Source organism: Pomacea canaliculata, linkage group LG13 (assembly GCF_003073045.1).
Source record: "Pomacea canaliculata isolate SZHN2017 linkage group LG13, ASM307304v1, whole genome shotgun sequence".
NCBI lineage: Eukaryota > Metazoa > Mollusca > Gastropoda > Architaenioglossa > Ampullariidae > Pomacea > Pomacea canaliculata.
Window position 1 is genome coordinate 7,440,566 of NC_037602.1, and position 19,940 is coordinate 7,460,505.

A 19,940-nucleotide genomic window follows, 5' to 3' on the forward strand; every position below is an offset into this window, starting at 1 on the left:
TACTTTTGTGCATGGCGAGCTGGTCGATGACATCTGACAGCAACAAATGAACGAAAATATTAGCTTTCATAATACAAAATGTATAATGCGACGTGACCTATCATCTTATTTTTTATTTTTTTTACATTTTTAAGACCCTGTAGTATACTTTCAATACATGATTTGCATATCTCTTACGTGATTTACGGACGTTTCTACCCGATGGGAAACACTGGTCCTGACCATCAAACACTCTCCTCGTACATGGTACAGTACCTTCGCTGTCACTGCTGTTATTCAGCTCGTCTGCAACAATGGATTCACACTCCTCAGTAACTACTTACTCAACATAGAATGACTCTCTATTTAAAACTAGGCATTTTATGTGTATATGTGTACAGTAAAAGACAAGAGAGAAATTGGTTTAAAGAACTAAGCTTAGTGGCATAAGTGGGTTCCCTCCACCCCATATGCAATACTTTTATTTGTAATCAGAGAATAGCAGGAATGGACGATAAAGGACAATGTCCAAACCTTGAAGGCTTGAATTTGAAAATCTGAATATCAACAGATCAAAAAAAAAAAAAAAAATTGTAAAATAAATTTGAAAGAAAACTGGGAAAAATTAAAGGGAAGCTTTGTCGAGATTTGCTGTACAACAAAATTATGTATTACAGTATAGAATTGCGCAATTTTCACTGACGAGACTTATGTTTAATGTAGGGCCAGTTCCAAAACTTCACTGACAGTTTATCACAAAAAGAAACTTATTAATCGCCCCCTACCAAATGACATCTCTCCCAACCTACCCTTCACTTGTTTTTACAACTTACCTATGCAATGTCACGCTAAAGTCATTCTTGTATCAGACACAACAGTTAAGGATTTGGAGAACTGAGGTAATCAAAGGGCGCTTTTCAATTGTAGTCCGCTTTTCTTTTTTGGCCTTTGGTCTAAAGAGTTCTTCCCTGAACGTTCAAAGTAGGGCGAAAAAACGGAATCTTACTCTTAACGTAAAATGGCTCTGACGAACAAGGGTTCCAGTAGGATCAGGGATCTTTAAGCCACTTGTCTTAATAATGGCTACATGTAGAAGGCCACGGTACTAGGAACGAGGTATGCTAAAGCAATGCGCCGGGCTTGGGCGCTTTAGGTGGTTTGCCTAAAAAACTAAGTTGCTAGAGTTCATATATATATATACAGGACTAAAGCAAGGGCTAATGACTATTTTGAAAAACTGATCCAACAAACAAGAAACTGAATAATTACCTAACAAATACAAGATTAAAAGGTTTTACATCCTGGATACTTCACTACTTCAACGCCCAGGTAATGGAAAGCTTGGCATCTTGCAGAAGGTAAAAAACACACTAAGCATGACAGTGATGCTCTTATTAACGATATCAGTCAAGAAACATAAGGTCAGGTTTTTTTAGGGGTTTTGTTTGTTTGTTATGCAGTCAAGATAAGATCTTGAAGACTTTCAAGCAGTTAACAGCACATATACTCAGTTTTTTTAAATATATATATTACTCAAGTTGTTGATGATGCAGATGTATTTCAAAAACTCAAGAAGGTCGTTAAGGCTTAATCTTCTTCCTGCCACACTGGTTACTATTTTATCTTTTATTTTCAGAGAAATGAACATATTCACGCTAACAGGTCCAGTGTCTAGGCAGGAACAATTAAGCCTATAGTTTAATCAACAGAGCATTCTTTACACTAGCCCATCTTTCAGCTATCAACAACCCATTTACCCTAGACGGTAATGTCATGTAAGATTAAGATGGTGTCAACACGTTAAACCAGATCCACTTCTCCTGGGCAAATAAAGAATTTGGGCATAACATAACCACAAAAATTTTAACGCTAAATGAAGGGACACAAACACTAACTGGCTGACTATACATGATCACTTTGTTTCTAACCCACAAATTTTTTGGATGCCATTCTTTATTTTAAAAAAAAGTGAAATGGATGTTATCTATGAAAGTCTTGCCTACAAACTGTTCTTTGTGTAACAGAACTTTTCTCATTCTGGTTGAGGATCCCCCACAAAAATGCTGAATAAACTACATCACTGCTTTTATGTATCACAGATCTAAATCATTTGGCCCAATTATGCAACTTCTTTCACATGCTCAAAATTTCAAAAATGTAGCAAAAATGTATTACAAAATTATACAAAAAGTCCTGAAAACATTCCAGTTTGTAAAACATAGTAAAAGGAGGAAAGTGCATTAAAACATATTTAACCTGTCACACAGTATCCAGTCATCCCAAATGCTACATATTTGCACTGATTACAAGATTGCATTCTTGAAACAATGGCTACAGCGAATGAATGTTGTCACAGGGTAGACCGTTTTTCTAATTCTCTTCATGCCACCTACCACAAGTTTGTTTTTTAAAAAAAGTGGTAATGTCCCAAGTGAGCAGAGGGTAAAGGTTAGGTTATTTTTCTGGCTTTTGCTCTTTAAAATTCTGTCCTGAATCAACAGCTTAACAGCCAGTTAACCAGTGTCTCAACTACCAGAAATCAAAATTGCAACTGATAACATAAGGTCTTTAAAAATGCTAGGGGGAAAATGAAAAACTGTAACTGCGGGTACGAGGAATCTCCCTCCTTCCAACCCAATCCACACACTCCGGGGTATCTTCTTTCAACCTTTTTTCTCTAAAACCCATAAGGGATGCAGCCGTAAATTGCAAGCTCATCCCGCTCAGGCATCCCACGTCGGTCTATGGACAACCCTAAAGGGCCGCTAATCGCCCGCGGTTCTATTAACTATGCACCAGACAGTTGCCTCTATACACACATGTATCACTTGTTTCATAGGTTGTTTTTTTTCAAACCCGAAATGCTAACTTCCCACCTAAACACGGCCATTAGCCACCTCTTCAAAACCAGACTCCTCTAATATGCCTGTCAAAACTCTCCAGAAGGACCAAGCCTTCAAACATTCTGAACCCTAGCTTTGCTTATTTTTGGCATTACTGCATTATACTTTACGAATTCTTAAGACAATTGTTAGCTATTTCAAATATACCATTCATAAAGATCTGACATGAACAAAAATATTCAAACATTTTAAGAACAATTTTCTAACAGCTTTATCTGACTACCCCTAAATAAAGCACCTACTATTTTTGTATCAAAATATATTCTCCATGTGTGCATTTCCCTGTGTGTATAAATTCATGCTGGTATTGTGTGCAAAAGATGCAATGATAAAAGGACAGCATAAGACTATAAAAACACACGAACTTTTATTAACCCTAGGCATCCATTTTCCCCTGTTGGTTAAAAAAAATATGAGCAGAAGGCGTGTGCAACGCCATCCTTCTTTTTCTTCATTTCTACTCTTTTTGTCTATTATATTACTCACTCCCATTTCGGCATACTATGTTTTCGTACCAACGAGAAATCTGAGGAACATATCAGTGGCGGTGACCACCTACTGGACAAAGCTAAAACCTTATGCATGCACAGCTGGGCGCCCAAAGAATGCACTGTGTGTGCGTGTGCGCGCATGTTTATGTATCTGTGTGTGCGTGCGTGTGGCTAAGAAGGGAGGGCTCTGGCAGCCTGCTGGCCGCCAGTGTTCCTACCTTCTACACTGTCCATGTCATCGTGATCGGCCATGATGCTCGCCTGTAGCGATTTGTATGACACACTTTCTGCTCACGGGTAGGGGATTCAGGTGCTGTGCTTGCTGGCCGCTGCGCGGATGGGCCTGCAAAATCTTCTAACCTTGCACGGAGATCACGTCCGATCTTGTTGGGGCCGCAGCAGCCGACGGGGGGATGGGGGTTGTCAGGGGTGCCTTCTCGTTTTCTCGGGTGGAAAGGAGGGAAGCAAGCTGCCGGATCTGCAGGCTCAGGACTTCAGGTCTGAACATGCACCTGCGAAAGGTGGGAGGAAAAACACGTGCATGTTAGTGCATAGCAACGGAGAAACACGCGCGGTGCGCAGCTATGTGGAGCCACTAGCGTTTACGGGTAGCAACAAGGGGCGGGTGAACAGAAGTGAGAAAGAGAGAGTTGGGTGGTATTTCTTATGGCTGGTGACACGGGACCATGCTGCAGATCAATATCCTGCAAACCCTTTTGCCATTTCCACCCGGCTTCTGTCAAAGCAGTCCTCTAAATCCTCGCGCGCGCGCACACACACACACTTGCCCACGCACGTACATGTGCACGCAAGTGCTCGAGTGGAAACAGAAACACAAAGCAGTTGCATGCGGCTTGGAGGTGTATTTTCTAACCGGATGCATCTTCCTAGAATGCTGCTTTTCATCATCTTCCACTAAACTGGAATGGACGCACAGTCCGCTTATATGCACGTTCTATCCTGCCGACAGAAACAACTTACAGTAGCGGGGAAAGAGAGGACGTCTAAGGGAGGGAAAGGGAACTGAAGCTGGAGATAACCGATTGACGTGTCGATCGTCACGAACAAGATCAACAAGAACTTTCACTATGGCAACGTGGGTCTAGTCTGCTCCTTTCATCCCCATGTATACATTTTGTACAAATTCTGCCCAGTTCATCAAGGTTTACTATTCCATTCATTCGCGACAACCTATCACTACTTATGCAATGAACATATTGTCTCTCAATATCACTATTACTGTCTATTCAAATGTGTATCCCGTGCAATACATCGGTCTCCGAGAAATTGATGCCTGGCAGCTTCAGCTTTAAATCACCCCCCACACACACACACACAAAGAGCGTTAAAAGAGCATTTGTACCTGTGGTCAAAAAGGCTATAGCAAAATGTTAAATGGACTTGATCTATCCCAGCATCTACCACCACCACCACCATCATCATCCACCCCCACCTTACATGCACCTTAGCCCAACCTGACCCTGGGCTGTGTCTGCTATCATCTTTCGCAGGTATCGATGATCAATGATGCAAGCGCCGTGTTGACCAAGAAGTGGGGAGGAAACAGGTAGAAGTGGAGGGAAGGGAGAAACCCCCTCCTGCCTCCCGCGCATCCGCGCCTAGATCTGTGTCAAAATATTGTCAAGACGTTCTCCCTTTATCGCGGCCCGTGCCGTCCGACCATTGGGGCATTGTCTTGCGGCACGGGCAAGCGGCTCAGACAATGTCCGCCAGAAGGCCCTCCATTATGTACTCAGAGAAAACGGCAAACACTCGCCCATTTAAATTTAATGTTCATACGGTTAAAGGAAATCGATTGCTTTAGAGGTTTCTGGATCTGCCTCTATTGACCCTTCCATTAACATGACTGCAGTTTCACTGAGACGCAGAATGCGCAAGCACACTTGTAAGGACCAAGGTACTGTTTTTCGGTTTCACCGCCAGGGATGAAAAGGTATGGGGTAGATCTAAGACGGAGGGTAGGGACGTACCTTCCCACGGTCCAATTATCCTAAACTATTCGCTACCTACCCGAAGATCAATCGAAATCAACCATCCCTCGAACGCGCGAAGCTATTCCCATTAGTTGCAGCTACAGCCAAAAAAGCCACTAAGTTCGGCTTGAAAATCCGACGGCAAGGTATATATATATAGCCTGCACCTAGCACCCGATCGAAATGACTTATCTTGCTACAAACGGCCAAGCTGGTTACGCGTGATCAACAGCAGCATTGCCGGGGACATTGCCGTAGGCCTGAGGCATAGCTATGGTTCTGGTAAGGCATGCTTGTCACAGCTTCATTGAGGAAACCTATGGCGGGACTGGAAGTTTCATTCATACGCGCAAAGCGATTAGTACTAAAAGAGTGAACAAGCTCTTAAAACGACGCGTTGGCTGTTGACTTTGTGTTCAGTTATCTTTGAGGCGTTTCTTTTTTTCTTTAAAAAAGTTGAGCTCACAAATTTAACGTCTTTATGTAGCAGCAACAGCGGAGCAGAACGGTGGGTAGATGACATCCAGAAATGGATTATTTAAGGGAAAGACATACTTGGATAAGTCCTACTTTAAAACAAACGGAATGAGTGCGGAACACTGGTTTCATTTCTATGAAAGGATGTGTACAAATCTCTCATGCCTAATCAGTACTTGTAACGTCACTTGACAAGTTGGCACCCTTCTTAACCGCCTCCAATCTTTGAAATGGTATTTTAAGAAATTGAACATTTTACTTTTCGGCCTAAAGTTTTAATAGGACACGATTAAGAACGTCAACATCAATCAGCCCAACTCACCGCCATTTCCTTTTGCCTAAACATTTCTCAACCTTCACTCTTTTTGAAAGTCTGCCAGTCTTACATTACATTTTTAGGCACCAAGCAGCCCCTATCTCATCCAAAAAGAAAGCGACGTTTATGCACTGAAGGTTGCTGCTCTTTTAGATGACCTTAACGGGTGCCAGCGATACTGACGCTATAGTGCACCTGACTACAGAAAACGTGTTCTTCAGCTTACGAAAGGTGTACGTGAAGTACACGTCCAAAATTTTCGCAATGACCATGACTAAATATATTTCACAATCGCTCTCACTTTGTCAGCCGGGTATCAACGCCATGGTCGGCTCAACAGTTTCACCTTCGTACGCAGTCTATGCTGCAGCACGTCGCGCTGCTCAGATCAAGTGGATGAAAGACATTATAACTTCAAAACAACATTACTGAAACACAAACTTCAGTTTGGTTGTAAAAAAAAAAAAGGCAGCTGGAATGGAACGCACAGAGCAGGCCAGTAAAAAAAAAAAAGGTGGTAGTGCGTTCGTACGTTTGTAGACAAATGTCGACTGCAGGTTATAATTATCTGTGGATGGATACGAAAATGTATACCATACACGACGGATTATATTATTAAATATTAGTTCGCACGCGCAATTAAAACGTGGCAGTCGAGGCGGTGTATGCACGGACGTGTATAGGTGGATTGCTGTCTGTCTGCCGAGACTCACGCTTAGCTCTTGCGAAGTTCTCCGCTGTAAGTCTCGGCGAGCCTAAACAATGAGTGTGACCAAACCGGAAGCTTTGTACACACCTTCCTCGTTTTAGTAGTAAACTGGGGGGAAAAAATCGTCTGCCAGCAGTTCAGTAATACAAGTTCGTGGTGTATTTGATTTTGCTATGGCACCCATATCATTTCGCAGCAGTGCCGAAAACGAAAGCAGTTTCTCTACTTATGACGAATCACGCAGGATATTCTGCTCACGTCCTTCCCTCCCCAAACCCCCTCCCCCAGTTGTCACACACACTCTTTCCTCACCCCTATACCACGATACTGCCCATCTACTCCGGGTCCTGGGGGCCGGAGCTGATCTAGGCGCCACACAAAGCCAGTTCAAAGGCTCATAAATAATCTAGACCGCACGGTCGGAGACAATAGCGAATTCGCATTTGTGACGGCTTCGACTTGGAAACTTGGACCGGGCACCCCTTTGTTGCCCCTTCTCCTGGCGGGTGGAAGGCATCGATTACCGCTTTCTACCCGAGTCGGCTATGATTGATCCTAGAAACTTAACCCACCGGCACCCCACCTTCCCCACCAACGGTCGTTTCCTTTCCCGCCCCCTACCTCCCTGTCGCCGATAATCGATCAATTGCTCTAGGAATCGTGTTTTCAGTCATGCAAAGCAGGCCAAAGGGCACCAAACAGATGACGGATGAAGCAATATCCATGCAGTCCATCGTCAAAAGTAGCAACGGGTACTGTCACTTTAATCGCCAAACCAGCGTCTCTTACAACTATCCTACTCGCATATCCGAGGTTCTAATTTATTGATTTTAAATAACAAGGTGGAATTTTTTTTGACAAACTGCAGTGGTCCGAGCTGTTATTTCCACGGCACTTTAACTTCATCAAGCATATTAACCCCCCCCCCCCCAAAAAAAAAAAATACAAACAAACAAAAACGCACGGGCAAGTGTGACGATGGAGAGAGGGAAAAGAGTAGACAAAGCACTTACTTCCGACATCTACTCTTGATCTAACATTAAAGCTCAGTAAACACCACGTCTCCACCGAGACAGTGTGAGTAACTGATAAAATTTGCCTTTCTCTAGGAACAAAACCTCCGGTGATTAACACACAAAAAAACGCAGTTATGCATTTGCATACCGCTACTGCCTTCAGCAGCAATGCTTCTACAACAGATAAAGCAATGCTGCCATTTGCAAATATGTGCACGTTCAAAGCCAGTAATCGTTCCCCTCCCACCACCCCTTTATCTAGCGCACAGAAAACGAAGATCGAGGTTCTGTATATTCTCTATTCACTTACGGGTCGGGGGATGGAGGGGGGAAGTTCTTTGCGGAACACGTGCACAACAAATAACGATTGCCTGCTCTAGTTTTGTCTCCTCCCGCAGAATGTCCCCACCCACCATCTTGATCTAAAGCTCGCTGCGCATAAGCGTAAATGGTTCGGAGTACAAGGACACTGCCAATCTTTTGTCCTTCCCAACTGACCATAAGAACGAGCCCATCCCACTGCCGAGCGTCGACATGCCGCCGATAATCAAATCCAGCCACAAACAGAGGAAACTTTGAACCCCCGCCCTATGTTCTGTACTTTGTAGCAGTCCTGTGTTTACCTGGACCAACATTACCTTTCACCAGACGATCCATACCTCTATCGGCAAGCCACTTTCTACAGCATTTTCTGCACATGCCTTGTAAGCAACACAAAGGAAACGGGAGAGTCTAAGCTCCTCCTGACAGCTGTTTGCACCAACCTGTCGTTGTCCGCGATGACGGCGGAGGAAGAAAGCAGCATCATGAAGGTATGATAGGGTTCGTCCCTTCGGTACCGAGTGTAAACCAACACTGTTGTTATAGGTACCAGTAGAGTCGAGACTGATGCCAGTCACTAAGAAACCCTACAATCCTCAGCACTAAGAGGTGGGTAGGTGGAAGTAGGGATCTTCTTGCAATAGAATAGTGAGTTGTGCTGTGCGTTTCACAAAAATGCTGTAAAGCTCCCTGATCTATTTAAAACCTGGAAGTTTGCACTTCTGCATACCAGCAAATGTTCTTAGGTATTGGGGTGGGGGTGGGGGCATAAAAAGATGTTTTGCCAAACACACCGATAATCCATAAAGAGTCCTCCCAGTAAAGCTCATTCATAGCTCTAGGACATAAAGTATGTCGCCTTCACTCACTCCCAAAGCACCATACGGCATCACCTGATGAGCCGATAATGAATCAGCACAAATTTTCCGACGGCTCCATTAGAGACACAATGGTTATTCGTTTCCACTCTCGGCAAGCGTACGACTCTCCCGCCAAGTGCAAAAGCACAGGCATTGTATACTATTTCCAAAAAGGAAATCCTCAGGCAGGGATGCAATACTAGGGACACTGCCATGGCAGAAAAGTTAATGGGGATAAGGATGGGGAGGGAGGTGGCGGCGGCGGGATGGTTAAATCTAATCACTGACATTCATTTACCGGGTTTCCAGTCGTAGAAGACACTGCGATGAGCTGAGGAGAGAGTGGACGATGTGGATGAGACAGGTAGAATACCCCCAACTCAGTCACTTTGATCGGCTGGATGGTCGTGGTCCCAGGTCAACAAGGCTGTGTATGCTCCTGCGGCCACAACTACCGAAGGTGGTCCGATCTTGCTCCTGTTGCTGCTGTTGTTGCCGCCGTTTGGCACCCGAGCGCCGCACCAGCCTAGCGGCGTCTGGCGCCGCTCACGATCAGGTGGCGTCTCGCCGAACGCGGGCAATTTGAAGCGTTGCCCTGGAAACCGAGTTGTACAGCCGGGCAGTCATCAGGAAGAGATTATTGAATATCTCCGCGATGGCAACCGAGCGAATGACGCGTACCAGGTGGGCCTAAGAAACTTGCTTTGTGGAAGAGAATCACGCCGCACGCCCAGCGCGCTCCTGCCAGCTCCCCGCTACTTACCAGCTAATTGCCATCGCCGGCAAGGATAGGAAATTGGAGGGTGGGTGGAGAGGGTAACGAGACGGAATGATAAGCGAAAAGATAAACGATATGATGACCCACGGCGCGCTGTTCTGGCCTGCCTAACAGGAGCATGTTCAATGTGCTCGGAGTAGATGCAGTGCACTACATCCTCCTAGGGGAATAGTTTGGACGAAATACGACACGCCCGCACCACTGCCATCATAACATCGATCAACTCGCGTAAGACTATATCAACTTCTCACTTCAAGACACAGATGTCAAATAGCTCCTCTTCCAGAATCTTTCACCACCACCGACTCTGCCACCAGCAGCTATAGCCCTAACCCACCAGTACCGTCCGCTCCACCACCCCGACACAGAGACATCTAACGACAATAGTAACGAGAGCAGTGAAGAGCAATATAGCAACCCCATGATGCTGTAGATTGAAAAATAAAAAAGGAGCATGATAATGAGGATGTCTAGGATGATATACCAAGACACGCTTGAAAAAAAGTCGCAGCACTTTACGAACATGGCCTACATCGATTTAACTCAGTGACGAGCACCAAGAACAGATTTTCCTCCCACCCCTCCCCCGCCCCCAACCTTTCTGGGGCGTGCCTTGTATGCGCCGACCTCCTTACCCAGACGCAAAACTACCCGCAGCGCCACAGCCCTTTGTAAGCCACTTCTTGTTGCCTCATTTGTTGTGATTCAATCCTAATTGCTGTTTAAACGTCAAAACGCTACAGTTTAAAGGGCACGATAAACAGTGAATCCGATGGTCATTAAAATAGCCCAATCTTACGAAGTTCAGTAAGGAAACACGCCTTCCACTGCGGCCAAAAGCAGCGGAAATAACAGATCGAGAAAGGCAGGTGGCAAACTGGCACGTACGAATGCCCAAGGATGCAACGGGTGAACACGCGCCAATTCGCGAGTCGAAACAGGCTTTCGCGAATGTTTAGTGGGGGGTACACTGGGATACAAAAATACAGACACCCATTTAGCAAAGATGATGTATTGTCCATGTTAAGGACAAGCGAACTTCCAGTTTCCTGCAAGTGAAAAAAAAAATCGGTTGGCATTAAGATTGCGTCTGATAAGCGGGGGATCGGGGTCTGGCATGGAGGGGAAAAAAAGAGGGTGGGTGGGTGGCAGCATTGACACGTGGCATGTGGAAAGGCGTGGCCGCCGCCGTCGCCTGACGGAAGCCTGCGGAGTGGTTATAGCTCATCACGTGAGACGGCCGAACCTTCGCGCGCCACTCAGCGGGCTGCACAACCGCGACACGCATCACTGATCGATTGGTCCTCGTGCACCACCTCGGGAAAAAAGTCGACTGTATCTCGACCGCGCGAGCCGGAGCCTCAACAAGCATCGCCGACTCAGGCGCTCGTCCCACCTGCACAACATAACTAGAGCACGTAACGTGCTTTAACGGTGTTTCTGCCGTGGTACGATCGCCGTCAAGAAAGCGAGCGAGTTCACAAGCACTACATATTACAATCACATGACATACTAATGTCAGTGAACTGAACTCGCGAGTATGCATATATTCTTCGGTTAAAAGCATAACGAAACACTGCATGCTTCTTGCTATGGAGATTCCACCCACCACTTCATGTGTAGGGAGGCTCCGTAATAGTTAAAATATAAGTAGTCTTCCTTAATTTAGCATTAAAAACGAAGATGTCACATAAATGAGAAGACAGTCCACTAAAACGTTTCACTTAACTAATGGCTGAGCCTTCACACGTCAGTATCGTACAACTTATGCTTCAGCTTCAATAAATTACAACTTCCGTGCCCACATCATTTATGACAGCTACCTACACACAAACCGTTTAGAAACCCATAGAACACAACGTAACCATGTCCCTAAAAAAACGCTGTAAAAGCATGGCATTAAAAGGTTTTATGTTTAAATCATTGCTCACCTTATTTAATTACGGACGGCCGGGACCGACTTCCGGTTCAAGTCAAGCTCGTTGGGTCCTCGCGCACCAAACCGAGGCCGCCACGTTGGCGACTGATGAATTTTTCACTACGCTAGATTGCATGCAGTTACCGCCACAAACCGCGTGCCGTGATCAAACTTTCACCGCGGCCCATCAGCCCCTGCATCATCAGCCCGAGGCTGTCCTGACGACCGGCGTAAACAAGCAAGCTACCCGCCCAAAACCAGAGTGCAACAATGATGACAATAACAATACTACTAATAATAAAGACCGCCAGCGGCGCCGATATCATTTTATTCCCACTCTGAGCAGTAACGGCGAAATAGACGTAATATTAACATCCGCTCACCTATGCTAGCCCGAGACGACAGAGGTCTTAAAGAACGACGTTTACGTCTTAAGTGCTGAGAAATTGCAAACCTTGTGAATTCACTTGCATAGCACAGACGTGTTGCCAGTATCTCAGCATGATTAGCCGACAGAAGAAAAGTTCTAGGGAACAAGCTGGTGAGGATTGGATGAGGCCTTCCGACTAGCCCTTTCCTCCAGAGAAATTTGCCTGACCTGTCGTTAGCCTTTTCGTACCTTACGACATGGCAAAAAAACGTGGGATAGACACCTGGAAGAAAACTCCAGCTGTCACGCGTCGACAGAGACCGGTTACAGCACGTTACTGCGACTGATTATAACCCCGAAAACTGATTATAAAGCCGAAGGATGAGTACATCTGCTAGATATACAAACCTACTAACGCAGAAATCTTAGTTTTTGCCTGACAGACATTACCTAGAAAGCTCCAAGCGGCCTGCAATTGAACAGTTTAAGCTGTCTGAATCAACTTTTACTTTTCTTATCATTTGTGTTTTCCAAATAAATTGAAACTGAGCAATATGTGTAAAATAATTTGCAAACTCTCCTAAAATGGTCAAACGTCGCCACAATTTTAAGTAGTCATAATTTAAGAAAAACTCAAATTCAAATAAAACCCTGAGCATAAAAACGAAAGTGAAAATTTTGAACTGAAGGTTTGAGTTCTCTACGCTTTTACTAGGCGGACTTGATTAAGATGGCTTCAGTCAGTTAAATGGGGGGAAATCCCAAGGTGACCGGCATGACTGGGCGACGACAGCGTGACAATTATTTCTCATTCCCGCCCACTCTTTTCTAACGATCAAGCGACCCGATTCCCCAGACTCCCGTTTGTAATCACATCATTTGCTGCTTTTGCTGTGTTCGTACAAGTTTTGACATGTTTAAACAGGTCCCTAGTGCCCCTATGCCCGCCTCTGAGTATTCCAACAAACTGCACCTTTTGTGCCCAAGCCTGTCTTCTGAGCACCAAAAAGTTTTTTTTTTCAATTTCACGAGGCAGCACACACATAGATCTGGTCAATCTGGGTTCTAAACTACTATTTCATTCTTGTTTTGAATGATTAAATACCCCCTGGTCTTCAAGCCTCTACTATGGGAACCAAAGTAGATACATATCAGTATCGACTTGTACTTATGCCAAGTGTCTGAACATTTTCAAACTATAGAAATGAAATTTGTTATTATCTTTTGGGATTTTTTTTTGCTAGTGTTTATAGACTTAATACAAACAGCTTGTCTAAAAACAAAGCACAAAGGGATGAAAATTTACAAGTACATAAGTTTATATTGAAGTTCCCATTCCTAGGCATTAATCAACGTAATTTTTGAAGAAACTCCATGTTGGTCTACTGACTTTGAACAAATAGGTTCGCCGTCTGTTAATTAGTCATGATTTTGGATGTTCCTTCAAAATCCGGAAAAAAAATAAACTGGCGGTCTTGAAAAAAAAGTACAGGTAACAATGGTTTCCTTGTAAAAAAATTCAAATTTTCTTCTTAAATAGCTCCCATTTTATATTCAAACAATATACCCGGAATTACAGTGCATTGCACTCGCACTGAAGTGGTGGTGGATAAAACAAGTTACTTGGTCCATTTGAGGCAGCTATAATACAATGGGTCCTTTTTAGTTCATGTTTTCCCACACTTCTATGACTGCAGTCACACCACCCTTAGTTCAAGTAATCGATGGTAAGAATACTCGACTAAATAACTACAGAGGTCTGTTGATAATACTCTTCTCTGTCCTGAAAAAGATTCCTTTATACAAGGAGCCTCTGATAAGATAGAATACACTGGAAGGTTTCAAGAAGCGTTATATATAAAGTTCATGGATGCCATGAGTCGAGCCGGGTTTGATTTAGCCACAAGGGGCACAGTCAATGAAAAAGAAGCAAAGCGCAGCGACACACACACACAAAAAGTGCTTTGGATACAATGCTTGTGTTGGAAGTTGCCATGGTAAGGTCCGAACAATACCTGGCCAAACACAGAATACATTATCTTAACACTTCCTTGCACCTACTCTGTTCATTCTTTCCGAGTACTTGAAGTCACAACATCCGAAGTACTGTCATGTCACCAACCCCGCCCCCATCTACAATCTTGAGCTACCCGTTAACTACCCATCCCTTGAGACAACCCCCCTACACACACATTCAGCCGTCCACCACCATCCACCTATGCAGAACCGGTGAGCTGGAACCAGGTTGTCTTTTAGCGTCATGGCGACAGAAGCGCAGAAGCGGGTCGATGCTAGCAGTCCGGGGGCTTTCTTTAATCAGCGCCTGTTGGCAGGCTGTAGCAGCGAGGACGCCAAGCCCACCCTTCCGCCCCCACTGAACACCACCATCCCAACCACACGTTGCCATTAACCATCCATGTCCGCCGCTTACTTCTCACGCTGCCTCCTAATCCCAAGACCGAAGATAAATCGTGCACCCAGCAAAAGCTAAGGGATGGGGACAGTCGTCGCACCATAAGGTGCGGTTCTAACCGGATGTTCATCTACCCAGAATGACCCCCCTTCCCCACCACCCTGACGCTGGTCACTCGAAGAGCGCGAGATCGCTGTTCAGTTTGCTCTTTATCCGTTAGCTTGTTATGCACAATCTCCTCTTATCGTGGTCTGAGGAATGTTCGTCCTCAAGATGATGGATACGGCTTTTTACTTTATACCTTCTTACCAGTCCTGGCATTGCGGCTTTACTGTTGTCCTTTACACATGTAAACCTTAACCCATCTTTCTCCAGAAGTTTCTATATCACGGCCAAAGGAAGACGAAGATGCCTGCTTTGTACGCCGGTCTCTTCGTGAAAAACGGTACCACCCATGGCGCAAATCGTTATGGTTATTAAATACAAAACACCCTCCTTTACCAGCCATTAATGACATTCCAACAGATTTGCACACGACAGTAGGTACTAAAGGCAGGCAAGTCGACAATCGGAGTTGGGACTGGAGGGAGCGGGGGAAGGTTTTTTTTTTTTTAAATCTTCAGCTACGATACCCACCGCCATCTCGCAACACTTGCAAAGGGGTATCGACACTGCCGAAAACTCGCTTCCTTTATCTTTTTATTCCCACCACCCCAAATCCCACACCACCAGCCACTGTCGTCTCCGAAGCTGACTGAAAGGAAGCAAACTACCCCGTAACACGAGCACGTAACCTCTTCCTATTGTCCCGCGTCTCCAATACGCCAACATCAATGTTGCCAAGAGCAATGCCATTACATCAGCCGCTCTTTGTTGAAACAGAACGACCCCTTTGTTTGGGTTTTAACATTTATCTAAAAATCGATCACATAAAAATGCACCAAACTATTCTTCTACGCACAACCATCCTTGTTTGGACTACAGAAGAAAAACTGTTTAAGCGCTTTTTACAGCCACTTACCAGTTACCCACTCTTGTCATCTGCCTTATATCCTAAACTGACAGTAAATGGACTATCTTGGAAAAATTCACTAGAAATATTCTGCCTTTTTTTTTTTGCAAATTACTATATTTTTTGTCTAGTGCCGCTGCATCTAACAGATAATAAAACTGTGATGTATTTCAGCTGCTTATATTTTATCTCTAAATGCTAATCATCAAAAGCAACGTGAATAAACCAGAAATTTTCTCTTTACTATGTCAACAAGCATGCTTAACATTAATAAAAGATAACAACAAAGCCAAGTTTTCACAAAAAATATGGAAAGAAACAATTTTCATAGTTTTAAACACACAATAAGTTTCCTTGAGAAGAGACTGTTAAAATCTGTCAAACATCTTGTTAAATCCTGTTTGGCCAAGTTGTGCCTAAATTTGCAAGAAATATCAACACAACCAAATAATGTTACGTTCTGAGAAACATTTGAATGAACTGCAATCTTACTAAGTGTTTTAGGAGTAGGTCAGTATTTCCAGCTATTTAAAGACAACCATGTCTACACTAGAAGTGCAGCTGAAATGCTGTAGATACTTTAGCTCATGGCTGGACTATGTAGTGAAGATCATGAATACAAAAAATACCCTCCACAAAATAAATCACCTGTTTATTGCTATACAAAATGCTTGTTTAAACATGCTACTACATTCCATTCCTAATCACCTAACCAATTTTTGCAACTTTATCTAGATGGGCACACACTTGTCCCAAAACAAGCCTACATTTTTTTCCCAAGGTAAACAGGAAATCTCTTCATTGATAGCAAGCAAAGTTCAAGAATTTACTAAGTCAAAATAATCCAAATGTGATAAAAGACAAATAAGATTGCTAGACTGAACACAAGCCTGTCTTTCAGAAGTTAATAATGGTTGCAACATTTCCTGTTTAACTAAAGTAGTTTTTTTACTTTGAAATTGAAATGCAAACAGGCCAAATGTTGCTTTTTTTTTCTAACACTGCAGTACTACTACAGGTTTGTCATTTATACTGACCATTTTAATTTTTTTTTAAAACAAATAAAACAATCATTATAGAATGTCCTTAAAATAACAGAAAAACATGTTATATTAAAATCCATTTTAAAATAGCTATGTACAAATAAGTCTCTTTACCTTTAACACCAGATTTCCTCTTAACTGGACCTGTAAAAAAGTATGCACTTTATTAAGATTATCCTTTGTTATTTCTTTTGAGATGCTCAAAATTCTGATTTTTAACAAAGAAACAATGAACTAAAAATAAAGGCTTGATTTTCATTGATCTGCAATGGTCAGGCAACCCAGTTAAATCAGTAACGACAAAACCATTTCAAATATATGGGCACAATTCCTTTCCACATTGAATCTTGCACAGGAATTCAACAGCTCCCTTTATGCAAGCTCTTTAAGTGTTTTGAAACAGAAAACATGATCATGTTTCCCATTTCCTGAAAACTGTTTGAAATGACTCATGTGCTTCACAAATGTCAAACAAAATTCACATGAGTGTTACGCTCACTTCATCAATTATTTGCAGCAACTGACATAAATCAATCAGCAAACATAACTCAGAATTATATAAATTAAACAAAAACAGAGCTATATGGCATGACCTACTTCTCATACTACTAAATAGAAGCCCAGTTTCGATTGTTTAACCCTGCAGACTGTTTAAGGTGGAGATAGCATTTGAGAATAGATTTTAATTTGTAATCAACGCATAATTTGCATGTAACTAAACACCTACAAAAGCACTAATAACTGGTCTGCATTTTTCTCCCAAAAAGTTTTTAAAGTCTGTTTACAATATGAAACATCTTGAGTTCTCCAACGAAGAATAGCTTGGCAAAGAAGAAAAGATTTCATGAAGAGGTTGCTCTAGTTACAGGGCTGATCACCTGTCAATAATGAATGAGCACATTCTTCTGCCAAAGGCAAGTAGCACTGCATGTGTGCATGCATGAGCTTGACATGCTTTGATCTTATAAAGCTTCAACATTCTGAAAAATTTAGACTTGGAGCATGGTTGGGCTAGTATCTTACATCAACCCAAAGGCAGCTGTTTGCAATAACAGGAAATTTTGCAAACTGCATTGTGTAGAGTGGGAGTTCTGTCACTGTGTCAAATGCCAGACAGCCAAGCTACAGCTCAATATAAAGTGTAGAACCAGTTTTAAACATTATCAGTTTTTCCAGTACATCTAATGACCAACTTTTCAAAGCTTTTCTCCTAAGCAAAACACAGAACATAAACTTAAGTGCTGTAGCTTAGATTTAAAAATGCCAACAAAAAAGGAATTTTGTTTCTAACCAGAGAAAATTGTTTATGCTGTTTCTGACAACCGCTACAAACTTGCAGACAAGCCAAGTGAAGCAAACTTTTTGTTCAGATATCTTAAATTTCTCTTAAAACATGCTCACAGGTGGCATTTAGACCAATTTTCTGGCAATGATGCATAATTCATTACTACTGTCTTATCCAACTTAATCAATTCTGGGCACAACTCTTTCCAGGAATGGCTGGCAGCTCACAAAGAAGGCTAGCTTGTTTTCCAACAAAAATCAATGATTTCAACCATGGACCCCACACCATGCTCCAGGTAATGTGACTCAGTGCACTCTGCCACGCCCATACCCAGACTTCTGCAAGCTTGGCAGAGTGATTTCCCCTGGATCCATCTCTGCATTATTGATCTAAACGATAACGAGATATTTTAGCTGTTGAGTGGTGCACAGGTGTGATCAGCAGTGACGACAGAACCAGTGAAAGGTATGGCAACATCAACTGTGATGAGTGTTTGTAAAGCTGTAGGTCAAATCATGTATGCAGTTTCTACTCCCCCCCCCCCACCACTAGTAAACATCCCATAACATTTCTTTGGAAGTCACTTTTTCATTCAATCACACAATAGCTGTATTCCCATGCCAAATATTACAACAGTTTTTCCTACCCACTTTGTACATCTGTGGATTTATAGTTATGAAAGCCTCATGATCAACTAGTTCAGGAAATTGTCTAACACGTCCCCCCTAAACACAAGTTGCGTTACAATTTACCAACAAGTATGCATCAAGTACCAAAAAACCTACGTGTTCTTTCACAAGATGAAAACTGTCACTACCTGGAACACTGTTTTACTTCATACAAATACTGCTAACAAAACATAGCACCATGGTTTTAATAAAAATAGTGTTTGCTTTCCCCTCTATTTTTCAATTTTAATAAATTTATATTATTACTTAAACATGCACTCCTTGGGTGACAGAATCTTCCTATCTATCTGCCAATTAAAATTTCAGCTATATATAGCTCTGCCTTTCATCTTTCACAAGGACTAATACTATATGTACTATGAATGATGTGTGAATGGGCGATATAAAACCCTACAAAATTATCTAATTTCAGTCACTTATATAACAGTTTAAAAAAGTAACTACATCAGCAAACATGTACACATATACCTTCCAAACAAATAGTTTCTGAAGCGTTTTTAATTAAAAGCACTTTGTAGTTGTGCCGAACAACCTCGCGCGCCGCTTTTTTCCATAAAATTATGACCACATCCTCCCTACCCGCAATTTTTAAAAAAAAAACAAGCAAACATGTCCTAGCAACATAGTCCTTCCAACAGCCAACGCCTACTGTTTCGTGAAATGACACTAATACCTCCTAAAACACGTAAATTTGAACGAAGTTTCTATTAAATGGCAAGTAGTCATACCGCAATTGAGCTGTCTACTTCGCAATTTTTGAATGTAAAACACATTAATACCTCTTAACAATCCAAGATCAGGTTTAAGAAAATTTGATGTACTATGTGAGACACAGTTTTTAACTGTTGATTATTTAGTTCCTAGATATCTTCCGCCAACTTCTAAAGCGACCTCCATTTTGATTTTTTTTTTTTCATTTGCCGCGTCTTGTACTTGTTACATTTCGATTGCAAATCGCGAAATGGAATTTACCAATGATATAAATTCAAAATCATTACAATTTAACTTAGATTTTAGACAGCACATCATTTTCTTACTTTCCGGTTCGTGTCCATCAAAAATAAATTGATTTAGGAATGGTAGCGTGACGTCTTACCAGTCAGGAGTTAGCGTGGGTTAACCGTAGTAGCCTGAGCTTCAAAACATTTATAGCACATTTAACTATGAATGGACGACTAGACGTTAGATTGCTTACTTATATTACAATAGAACAAATCATCATCTGCAATCAATATTAATCTTACCACACAAGGACGGGATCACCACTTTTTGTAACTTTTGGGTCGATTTTCATTTGCATCGATGAGAAAGAAAATGGCTACCTTATAAGCCCGCAGCAACGAGAATAAAGGGGAAAAAAGTAATG

At 42.6% G+C, this 19,940-nt stretch overlaps 1 protein-coding gene across 16 annotated transcripts in view; it reads right to left on the minus strand.

The window, feature by feature from the left end:
* The window catches only part of LOC112553940 (heterogeneous nuclear ribonucleoprotein K-like), a 47,474-nt gene extending 27,553 nt beyond the window's left edge, over positions 1-19,921 (minus strand). For 3 of the 16 annotated variants that reach the window (XM_025221444.1, XM_025221443.1, XM_025221442.1), the window contains exons 1-4: positions 19,819-19,921; positions 16,715-16,744; positions 3,734-3,885; positions 178-285 (exon numbers count right to left, since the gene is read on the minus strand). In XM_025221444.1, the coding sequence (XP_025077229.1) occupies positions 178-285; positions 3,734-3,881 (256 nt within the window). In that variant the 5' untranslated portion in view covers positions 3,882-3,885; positions 16,715-16,744; positions 19,819-19,921. Of the gene's footprint in view, positions 1-177; positions 286-3,591; positions 3,886-16,714; positions 16,745-19,818 lie in introns of those variants that run through there. The other 13 variants (XM_025221446.1, XM_025221445.1, XM_025221455.1 and 10 more) reach the window with 9 other exon arrangements.
* Between the last annotated feature and the right edge of the window lie 19 nt (positions 19,922-19,940).